Genomic DNA, 12,033 nt, shown 5'->3' on the forward strand with positions numbered 1-12,033 from the left:
ATGCAGGAGACACTGTTCTGCCTCAAAGTTGGAGACCTTCTCTCCTACTCCATGTCAGATTCCAACACAACCGACTTCTCCAGCCCCTCCACCTTCATCCTGCTGGGCATTCCTGGCCTGGAGGCAGCCCACGTCTGGATCTCCATCCCTTTCTGTGTCATGTACACCGTCACCCTCTTGGGGAACTTCACCATCCTGTTTATCGTGAAGACAGAGCAGAGGCTCCATGAGCCCATGTACTATTTCCTCTGCATGCTGGCCATCACCGACCTGCTCCTGTCTACATCCACTATGCCCAAAATGCTGAGCATCTTCTGGTTCAATTCCAGGGAGATAGATTTTAGTTTGTGCCTCACCCAGCTCTACTTCATTCACTGCTGTGTAACGATGGAGTCTGGAATCGTCGTGGCCATGGCTTTGGATCGTTATGTGGCCATCTGTGATCCGCTGAGACATTCCACCATCCTGACCAACCGCTTTGTGGCCAAGATCGGCCTGGCCGTGGTGCTGCGTGGCAGCATTCTTGCCCTGCCCTATCCTTTCCTGGCAAGGCAGTGGCCATATTGTAGAACCAACATCATCTCCCACACTTACTGCGAGCACATAGCCGTGGTGAAGCTGGCCTGCGCTGACATACGCATCAGTAATTACTATGGCCTCTGTGTGGCATTCTTGGGGACTGGTCTGGATGTGTCTTTTATCACTGTGTCCTATATCCAGATCCTCAGGGCCATCTTCAGCCTCCCCACAAAAGACGCCCGGCTCAAGACTTTTGGGACCTGTGGCTCCCACCTCTGTGTCATTTTAGCATTTTATATCCCAGGTCTCTTCTCCTTCCTCACACACAGGTTTGGTCACAAGGTGCCCCCGCATTTCCACATTCTCATGGCCAACATGTACATTCTACTGCCCTCCATGCTAAACCCCATCATCTACGGGGTGAGGACCAAACAGGTCCGGGACAGGCTGATCTGGCACGTTACTCATATTGAATTAAGTTTTACTTCTGGTGCTCTGGCTCTCAGACCAAGCTCTGTGGAGATCTCATGGTTGACATGGTGCTGTGTTCTGTTTCCTGAATCAGTGACTGGAGACATAAAATCCTTTCTTTACCTTACAGTGCTGTGTCAACCTGACAGTCTGGGGAATCCATCGATGTACAACTCACAGGGTTCCCACATTTCTTATTGCCGGTAACTGGACACCTGAGGCCCCACACTTTGACCCACCTCTTCCCCCATTTGTCCTGCCCCTGTCACTCACTCCTCTCCTCCACTATCCCTATTAATCGCTGGATTGTCTCCATCCCCCTCTCTACCCCAGCTGCATCCTCTATGTGCCGGGGATGGAACCAGAGTTTCAGAAGCCTGATGAGGATCCTTCCTGCCTGAAGGACGCAGCCCCAGTTGAGCAGGGGCTGACGTGAGTTAATGACAGGGTTGTGCCCCCCACACACACTCTGCTGTAACTGGACACTGCCAGATCCCCTTTTCGACTCGATGTTCCAGCTGAAAATCAGGGGGAAGGGGTGATTAGTGGTGTGGAACCCTAGCATCCTGGGGTGGAGGTGATGGGAGAGCAGGGTGGAGGGTTTAGAATGGATATTAGCGTGGGGATGACGGAGTGGGTGGTCTGTAAATGGATATTAGCGTGGGGCTGATGGGGGAGAGGGGTCTGAGAATCGATATTATCCATGCAGGTGATGGGGGGTGGGACCTGTCTGGGAATGGATATTTGTGTGGGGTTGATGTGGGTATGTGTTTCTGGGAATGGATATTAGTGTTGGACTGATGGGGGAGGACCTTGGACTGTGTAATGACATGGAGGACAGACCTCTCTCTCCCCTAGCTCCTGGGGAGTTGGGTGGGGGGAAGTCCTTTTATCCCAATTTGAGAACAGCTTGTTAATCACTTCACAGCATTTCTTATGATTTTCTTTTTGAGGGGGCTTTGTAGCCTTTTCAGTTAAAACGGACACAGCCCTTTTATATCGTTTTGCCTTCAATTGATACTTTTGTTTTTCCTGCATTTGTGCATTCATATCACATTCCAATTCCTGACAAGTCTGAGTTAACGCAACCATAGCTGGGCATTGGCTATATTTTGCATCAGAGAAGTTTGTAAATCTCTTTGCATCCCCTCATTTTGCAATCTCAGCTTCTGCAGCTCCTGTTGCAAATTTTCCTTCTCATCTTTCCAGATCTCATGCTCCTCTGCAAACTTATTCACAGCCTGATACATAATCCAAACAGCAGCATTTCTCATTTGTTCCTTTTTTTAGGAGTGGGAGTGCAAAAGTCTGATATTTTAATAATATGTCATTCAAACACCCTTCCCTGAACAAGACAGGAACAGCGTTTGGCAGCCGGAGAACAGAGCCCAGATCCTCACATGCCTATCTCAGTAAACACCCCTCCACCATAACCGGAGCGTTCTGGGCATCCCCTTCAGCCTCGGTATGATGACCCCCACTGTCTGCATTTGCAAACCTCGAGCCATAAATAATAGGTCAGAACTGATTCAGCACAATATGTAAATTAGTTGGTCAACACCAGTGATCCAGGATAGCAACCTCTTACCGAGAAGCCAGTCCAGAAACAGCATTCATTCAGTGGAAAAACCTATTCACATGGACATGACAGTAAACCGTCCTCTGCTATCAAATATTAACAGTAGGGGGCGTTACTACCCCTGAAATGGGTCTTTCATGGCTCCCAGTGGAGAGGATGACTGTCCGACCAGTAAAAACGTCCACAAGAATTATCCGCAATACACAGGATTTCATTGAGAAGGAATTACACAAGCGGTGATGGGTTATATCAAGCACATAACTCCTGTGTTAGACAAAGCTATACAAGAAGAGCTTTACAGTCCCCTAAATGAGCCTCTGTTTCACAGAGATACGCAAGCAGTTCCTGTGCGGGCCCCACGCAGTGCAGCTTGGCACACAGAGAAGGGGGTTGCCAATTTTATATACGGCTTCTTTTCTCTTTGTCTGTTCTTCTTAGCCCTCTGGTCTGTCTCGGATGCCCTCGAGGCAAGGATTTGACTGCGTTGAGAACTGCTGGGCTCTGTGCTGAGGCAGAGAGGAATTGGAAAGAAAGAAAAAGTAAAAGAAGCACCTCTGTAAAATCAGGATGGAAGGTAATCATACAGGACAATCAGATTCAAACCACAGAAGATTTCCCTCTAGGCCAAACTCTAAAGTTACAAAAAGAAATCCAGGAATACACCTTCTTCTCAGCACAGAGAAAATCACAAGCCAAAACAAAAATAAGCTAACGTATTCCCTTGCTAGTACTTAGCGATTCTAATGGAGTCGGATTGCTTGCTTCCTTGATCTGTGTCCAGCAAGCTCTCGGATCAGACAGACCAAAACCTTCCTCCCCCCCGCCACTCCCGGCTCCTCCCCCAGATTTGAAAGTATCTTGTCCCCTGTCATAAATATAAAGGGAAGGGTAAACCCCTTTGAAATCCCTCCTGGCCAGGGGAAAGCTCCTCTCACCTGTAAAGGGTTAAGAAGCTAAAGGTAACCTCGCTGGCACCTGACCAAAATGACCAATGAGGAGACAAGATACTTTCAAAAGCTGGGAGGAGGGAGAGAAACAAAGGGTTTGTGTGTCTGTCTGTAGTCGTCTTGGCCAGGGACAGAACAGGAATGGAGCCTTAGAACTTTTAGTAAGTAATCTAGCTAGGTATGTGTTAGATTATGATTTCTTTAAATGGCTGAGAAAAGAATTGTGCTGAATAGAATAACTATTTCTGTCTGTGTATCTTTTTTGTAACTTAAGGTTTTGCCTAGAGGGGTTCTCTATGTTTTTGAATCTAATTACCCTGTAAGATATCTACCATCCTGATTTTACAGGGGGGATTTCTTTATTTCTATTTACTTCTATTTTTTATTAAAAGTCTTCTTGTAAAACACTGAATGCTTTTTCATTGTTCTCAGATCCAAGGGTTTGGGTCTGTGGTCACCTATGCAAATTGGTGAGGCTTTTTATCCAACATTTCCCAGGAAAGGGGGAGTGCAAGTGTTGGGAGGATTGTTCATTGTTCTTAAGATCCAAGGGTCTGGGTCTGTAGTCACCTAGGCGAATTGGTGAGGCTTTTTACCAAACCTTGTCCAGGAAGTAGGGTGCAAGGTTTTGGGAAGTATTTTGGGGGGAAGGACGCGTCCAAACAGCTCTTCCCCAGTAACCAGTATTAGTTTGGTGGTGGTAGCGGCCATTCCAAGGATAACGGGGGTAATATTTTGTACCTTGGGGAAGTTTTGACCTAAGCTGGTAAAGATAAGCTTAGGAGGTTTTTCATGCAGGTCCCCACATCTGTACCCTAGAGTTCAGAGTGGGGGAGGAACCTTGACATGGTGGCACAGTGGTGGGATTAACCTGAAATCATTTTGAGATCCAGTTGAGATTTTTTGAACTAGAAATACAGATTTTAAAAAGGAATTTTTAGGAAGTCCAGAAGGCAGCTTTGAAACTGAAAGCAGCTTGGTTTCTCTCTGCTTTGTGGCCAAGCAGAGACAAAAGGGGATTATCTTGTGAATTGCAGGTTTCATTTGCCTGGAGGCAGGGTACTTAACTCCTGCAGGGAAATTCACAGTCTTCCAACCCAGAGGTTTGTGTTTTTTTTTTTTCTTTTCTTCCTAAAAGTAAATAGGGGGTGTGTGCTCTACCCATTTGCCTGGAGACAAAAGTGGCAGGGTTTTTTTTTAGGATTTTGATTTTTTTTTTTTGTTTTACAAGGAGCACAGGTTTGAAAAGAAATTTTTTTTTTCTTCGTTGGGCTGGGTAAGCAGGTTTCCAAGTAGTTGGAGGTTTTTTGCTTTAATTTGAGCCCAGAGCAGAGACAAGGGAATTGTCTTTTTCTGTAGGCTGACAATCACTATCAGAGAATAGGTATTCTATTCCAGCACAGCAAAATTTTACAGCCAAGTTTTGTTTGTTTATTTCTAAACCTCAGGTGTAAAGTTAGTTAAAAACAGAGAGGTTAGAATGACCAAATCCTCAGCTCGACTACAGCTGGAATTAGCCAAATTTCAGGCTGAGGAAAAACAAAGGGAACATGAAAGACAGATAGAACTCATGCGGCTGGAGAAGGAGGTACAGGAGGCTGCCCACAAGAGGGAAATGGAGGCAAGGAAGCATGTGGAGGAGGTGGAGAGGATAAAGGCCCAGCAGAATATACCAACAAACCCTAGCAATCCTTCTCCAGGTACCACTTCCCATCCCAGAAAGTTCCCCACCTACAAGGCAGGTGATGATACTGAGGCCTTCTTAGAAAACTTCGAAAGGGCCTGCCTTGGGTACAACATCTCTACTGACCAATACATGGTAGAGCTGAGGCCGCAGCTCAGTGGACCCTTAGCTGAGGTGGCAGCTGAAATGCCTAAAGAACACATGAACAAGTATGAACTGTTTAAATCCAAGGCGAGAGTCAGAATGGGGATAACACCCGAGCAGTCTCGTCGGAGGTTCCGAGCCCTAAGGTGGAAACCAGACATGTCATTTACCCGACATGCCTACCACATTGTGAAACATTGGGATGCCTGGATATCAGGAGCAAGTGTTGAATCTCCAGTAAATTTGCCCTTCCTAATGCAAATGGAACAATTCTTAGAGGGTGTTCCTGAGGAAATAGAAAGATACATCCTAGATGGGAAACCCAAAACTGTAATCGAGGCAGGAGAGATTGGAGCCAGATGGGTGGAGGTGGCAGAGAAGAAGAAAACTGGTCGCAGTTGGAGCGGAGACCAGAAGGGACCACCCCAGACCACACCCTATTACCGGGGGCCGCCCAAAGCCCCACCTACCTCCCAAAGAACCCTCCAGACCCCTTATCGTCCCACCACCCCGTTCTCCAGCAACCCTCCTCGTCCCAGTGACCCGTCAGCTGGACGATGTTTTAAGTGTAACGAGCTGGGGCATGTAAAGGCCAACTGCCCCAAGAACCCCAACAGATTACAGTTCATTGCACCGGAATCACACCAGAGGTCCACAGGCCCAGATACCTCCCAGATACCCTTGGAGCGGAGGGAAACTGTGAGTGTGGGCGGGAAGAAGGTCACCGCGTGGAGGGACACCGGAGCACAAGTGTCAGCTATCCATGCTTCCTTAGTGGACCCCAATTTAATCAACCCAGAGATCCAAGTGACGATTCAACCCTTCAAGTCCAACTCTTTCAATTTGCCTACAGCCAAGTTGCCTGTCCAGTACAAGGGCTGGTCAGGAACGTGGACTTTTGCAGTCTATGATGATTATCCCATCCCCATGCTGTTGGGGGAAGACTTGGCCAATCATGTGAAGCAGGCCAAGAGGGTGGGAATGGTCACCCGCAACCAGGCTAAACAAGCCGTGAGGCCTAGCTCTGTTCCGGAAACTTCTATCAGGACCCAGTCAGAGGTGATGGACCTGGACCCCAGGCCAATGTCTGCAATAGCAGTAGTGGATCCAGTCCCAGAGACCCAGACGGAACCAGTCCCAGAACCGGAACCAGCCGAACAACCAACACCAGACCCCGTGTCAGCACTGAATCCAGTACTTGCAACCTCAACACCAGAGGGCCCCACCGAACCTGAACTGGCAGCAGCCGATAACCCTACACAAGAGGCTCAGCCGGAGCCTGAATCCCAACATAGTGCACCAGCGGAGAGCGGTTCACAGTCAACAGAAACAGCTCCATCCCCTATATCGCTTCCAGAGGGACCAAGCCTAGGTCCACAATCCCATGAGGAACTGATGTCTCCAGCATCAAGGGAACAGTTCCAGACCGAACAGGAAGCAGATGAAAGCCTCCAGAGAGCTTGGACGGCGGCACGGAGCAACCCACCACCTCTCAGCTCTTCTAATCGATCCAGGTTTGTTGTAGAAAGAGGACTTTTATACCAGGAAACTCTTTCTGGGGGACACCAGGAAGACTGGCATCCTCAGAGACAGTTGGTAGTTCCAACTAAATACCGGGCCAAGCTCTTGAGCTTAGCCCATGATCACCCTAGTGGCCATGCTGGGGTGAACAGGACCAAAGACCGTTTGGGGGGGTCATTCCACTGGGAGGGAATGGGCAAGGATGTTTCTACCTATGTCCAGTCTTGTGAGGTGTGCCAAAGAGTGGGAAAACCCCAAGACCAGGTCAAAGCTCCTCTCCAGCCACTCCCCATCATTGAAGTTCCATTTCAGCGAGTAGCTGTGGATATTCTGGGTCCTTTTCCGAAAAAGACACCCAGAGGAAAGCAGTACATACTGACTTTCATGGATTTTGCCACCCGATGGCCGGAAGCAGTAGCTCTAAGCAACACCAGGGCTAAAAGTGTGTGCCAGGCACTAGCAGACATTTTTGCCAGGGTAGGTTGGCCCTCCGACATCCTCACAGATGCAGGGACTAATTTCCTGGCAGGAACTATGAAAAACCTTTGGGAAGCTCATGGGGTAAATCACTTGGTTGCCACTCCTTACCATCATCAAACAAATGGCATGGTGGAGAAGTTTAATGGAACTTTGGGGGCCATGATACGTAAATTCGTAAATGAGCACTCCAATGATTGGGACCTAGTATTGCAGCAGTTGCTCTTTGCCTACAGAGCTGTACCACATCCCAGTTTAGGGTTTTCCCCATTTGAACTTGTATATGGCCGTGAGGTTAAGGGGCCATTGCAGTTGGTGAAGCAGCAATGGGAGGGATTTACACCTTCTCCAGGAACTAACATTCTGGACTTTGTAACCAACCTACAAAACACCCTCCGAACCTCTTTAGCCCTTGCTAGAGAAAACTTACAGGATGCTCAAAAAGAGCAAAAAGCCTGGTATGATAAACATGCCAGAGAGCGTTCCTTCAAAGTAGGAGACCAGGTCATGGTCTTAAAGGCGCTCCAGGCCCATAAAATGGAAGCATCGTGGGAAGGGCCATTCGTGGTCCAGGAGCGCCTGGGAGCTGTTAATTATCTCATAGCATTCCCCACCTCCAACCGAAAGCCTAAGGTGTACCATATTAATTCTCTAAAGCCCTTTTATTCCAGAGAATTAAAGGTTTGTCAGTTTACAGCCCAGGGAGGAGACGACGCTGAGTGGCCTGAAGGTGTTTACTACGAAGGGAAATGTGCTGGTGGTGTGGAAGAGGTGAACCTCTCCATGACCCTTGGGCGTATGCAGCGACAGCAGATCCAGGAGCTGTGCACTAGCTACGCGCCAACGTTCTCAGCCACCCCAGGACTGACTGAACGGGCATACCACTCCATTGACACAGGTAATGCTCACCCAATTAGGGTCCACCCTTACCGGGTGTCTCCTCAAGCTAAAACTGCTATAGAACGGGAGATCCAGGATATGTTACAGATGGGTGTAATCCGCCCCTCTGAAAGTGCATGGGCATCTCCAGTGGTTCTAGTTCCCAAACCAGATGGGGAAATACGTTTTTGCGTGGACTACCGTAAGCTAAATGCTGTAACTCGCCCAGACAACTATCCCATGCCACGCACAGATGAACTATTAGAGAAACTGGGAAGGGCCCAGTTCATCTCTACCTTGGACTTAACCAAGGGGTACTGGCAGGTACCGCTAGATGAATCTGCCAAGGAAAGGTCAGCCTTCATCACACATCTCGGGCTGTATGAATTTAATGTACTCCCTTTCGGGCTGCGAAATGCACCCGCCACTTTCCAAAGACTTGTAGATGGTCTCCTAGCGGGATTAGGAGAATATGCAGTCGCCTACCTTGACGATGTGGCCATATTTTCGGATTCCTGGGCAGACCACCTGGAACATCTACAAAAAGTCCTTGAGCGCATAAGGGAGGCAGGACTAACTGTTAAGGCTAAGAAGTGTCAAATAGGCCTAAACAGAGTGACTTACCTTGGACACCAGGTGGGTCAAGGAACTATCAGCCCCCTACAGGCCAAAGTGGATGCTATCCAAAAGTGGCCTGTCCCAAAGTCAAAGAAACAGGTTCAATCCTTCTTAGGCTTGGCCGGTTATTACAGACGATTTGTACCGCACTACAGCCAAATCGCTGCCCCACTGACAGACCTAACCAAAAAGAAACAGCCAAATGCTGTTCAGTGGACCGGAAGGTGTCAGAAGGCCTTTAACAAGCTTAAAGCGACACTCATGTCTGACCCTGTACTAAGGGCCCCAGACTTTGACAAACCGTTCCTAGTAACCACAGATGCATCCGAGCGTGGTGTGGGAGCAGTTTTAATGCAGAAAGGACCTGATCAAGAATTCCACCCTGTAGTGTTTCTCAGCAAAAAACTGTCTGAGAGGGAAAGCAACTGGTCAGTCACTGAAAAAGAATGTTATGCCATTGTCTACGCTCTGGAAAAGCTACGCCCATATGTTTGGGGACGGCGTTTCCACCTGCAAACCGACCATGCTGCACTAAAGTGGCTTCACACCGTCAAAGAAACTAACAGAAAACTTCTTCGGTGGAGTTTAGCTCTCCAAGATTTTGATTTCGACATCCAACACATCTCAGGAGCTTCTAACAAAGTGGCTGATGCACTCTCCCGTGAAAGTTTCCCAGAATCAACTGGTTAAAATCGTCCTTGAGATGTGGAAAATATTGTTAGTCTTTATGTACTTGGTAGTATATTTAGAGATGCATGTGTCTTATTAACTCTGTTTTCCTAGAGCTCCAGGAAGAAATCCCAGCCAGTGTTTCACCCTAGCTGAGATTTGGGGGGCGTGTCATAAATATAAAGGGAAGGGTAAACCCCTTTGAAATCCCTCCTGGCCAGGGGAAAGCTCCTCTCACCTGTAAAGGGTTAAGAAGCTAAAGGTAACCTCGCTGGCACCTGACCAAAATGACCAATGAGGAGACAAGATACTTTCAAAAGCTGGGAGGAGGGAGAGAAACAAAGGGTTTGTGTGTCTGTCTGTAGTCGTCTTGGCCAGGGACAGAACAGGAATGGAGCCTTAGAACTTTTAGTAAGTAATCTAGCTAGGTATGTGTTAGATTATGATTTCTTTAAATGGCTGAGAAAAGAATTGTGCTGAATAGAATAACTATTTCTGTCTGTGTATCTTTTTTGTAACTTAAGGTTTTGCCTAGAGGGGTTCTCTATGTTTTTGAATCTAATTACCCTGTAAGATATCTACCATCCTGATTTTACAGGGGGGATTTCTTTATTTCTATTTACTTCTATTTTTTATTAAAAGTCTTCTTGTAAAACACTGAATGCTTTTTCATTGTTCTCAGATCCAAGGGTTTGGGTCTGTGGTCACCTATGCAAATTGGTGAGGCTTTTTATCCAACATTTCCCAGGAAAGGGGGAGTGCAAGTGTTGGGAGGATTGTTCATTGTTCTTAAGATCCAAGGGTCTGGGTCTGTAGTCACCTAGGCGAATTGGTGAGGCTTTTTACCAAACCTTGTCCAGGAAGTAGGGTGCAAGGTTTTGGGAAGTATTTTGGGGGGAAGGACGCGTCCAAACAGCTCTTCCCCAGTAACCAGTATTAGTTTGGTGGTGGTAGCGGCCATTCCAAGGATAACGGGGGTAATATTTTGTACCTTGGGGAAGTTTTGACCTAAGCTGGTAAAGATAAGCTTAGGAGGTTTTTCATGCAGGTCCCCACATCTGTACCCTAGAGTTCAGAGTGGGGGAGGAACCTTGACATCCCCTTATTGGTCCTTTGGGTCAGGTGCCAGCGAGGTTACCTGAGCTTCTTAACCCTTTCCAGGTAAAAGGATTTTGGGCCTCTGGTCAGGAGGGAGTTTATAGTACTGTATACAGGAAGGTTGTTACCCTTCCCTTTATATTTAGGTCACCAGTAGTAAGGGACCTTCCAAAGGGAGAGGAGAACTCCTGGGCTCTGTGCTGAGGCAGAGAGGAATTGGCTGTGTGACGTTGCACTCCATATGCTTTATGGAAATATACTTATGAATATGAATCTGACCTTAATGGCATATGCTTTCTGTGAAATGCCTCTTGTCATGTGTTATTGGAAAAGGTACAATCGACTGAATGCGTTCATCCTATTTGTATGCATGTATCATTTTTATGACTGAAGGTAGGAATATGAAGTATTAACTTGTATTACTGATGTAGTCACACTAAGTGAGGGCCATGAATGGTATTTCAGGGAAATGATGGCTCCATTTAAGTCGAGCAATTGGCTGTGAATGAGTTTTGTCCTGTATGTTTGTGGGACACCTGCAAGCAGGAGCGGCAATGGGGGCCCTGCAAAGAGAGGTGGCTGATACTGGAATCCCTCTTAAACCATGTACTTCTCCATCAGGAACTGGGAGAGGGTCAAACCGAAACAAGGGACTTCCACCTTTGGCTAAATCCGTAACTATCCTAGCAGTGTGCAGAACATTTTATTGAAGGATCTTCAAAACGCCTAGGAAAGAAAAGTTTCAGAGTAACAGCCGTGTTAGTCTGTATTCGCAAAAAGAAAAGGAGTACTTGTGGCACCTTAGAGACTAACCAATTTTTTTGAGCATGAGCTTTTGTGAGCTACAGCTCACTTCATCAGATGCATGCAGTGGAAACTGCAGCAGACTTTATATATACACAGAGAATATGAACCAATACCTCCTCCCACCCCATTGTCCAGCTGGTAATAGCTTATCTAAAGTGATCATCAGGTTGGGCCATTTCCAGCACAAATCCAGGTTTTCTCACCCTCCACCCCCCCACACACAAATTCACTCTCCTGCTGGTGATAGCCCATCCAAAGTGACAACTCTTTACACAATGTGCATGATAATAAAGTTGGGCCATTTCCTGCACAAATCCAGGTTCTCTCACCCCCTCACCCCCCTCCCAAAAACCACACACACAAAATCACTATCCTGCTGGTAATAGCTCATCCAAAGGTGCCACAAGTACTCCTTTTCTTTCTAGGAAAGAAAAGGCACTATAAACATGTCCCCATTACACAGATAGGCAAATTGAGGCGCCAGGAGGCATAAATTTGCCGAGGTCACACAGAGATTGTGTGGAAGGAAAACAGATAGGATCCAGGAGGACAGATAGGTCCCTGGAGTCCTGACTTCCCTGCTGTAACCACAGTTTCTCGTCATGCCAGAGCCACGGTTT

The 12,033-nt window shown here is 47.3% G+C and overlaps 1 protein-coding gene across 1 annotated transcript; it reads left to right on the top strand.

Annotated features, from left to right (window-relative positions):
* LOC140894816 (olfactory receptor 52R1-like) lies at positions 1-1,426 on the top strand. The gene is made up of 2 exons (XM_073303472.1): positions 1-1,049; positions 1,324-1,426. The coding sequence occupies exons 1-2, from the start codon at positions 1-3 to the stop codon at positions 1,424-1,426; spliced, it is 1,152 nt and encodes a 383-aa protein (XP_073159573.1).
* Positions 1,427-12,033: the final 10,607 nt, after the last annotated feature.

This window comes from Lepidochelys kempii, chromosome 1 (genome assembly GCF_965140265.1).
Source record: "Lepidochelys kempii isolate rLepKem1 chromosome 1, rLepKem1.hap2, whole genome shotgun sequence".
Taxonomy (NCBI): Eukaryota; Metazoa; Chordata; order Testudines; family Cheloniidae; genus Lepidochelys; species Lepidochelys kempii.

Bases quoted from the DNA above. Each gene is read 5' to 3' on its own strand.
- LOC140894816 (XM_073303472.1), top strand. From the start codon at position 1: ATGCAGGAGACACTGTTCTGCCTCAAAGTTGGAGACCTTCTCTCCTAC. The intron at 1,050-1,323 runs GTTGACATGGTG...TCTCTACCCCAG, and splicing joins AGCTCTGTGGAGATCTCATG to CTGCATCCTCTATGTGCCGG.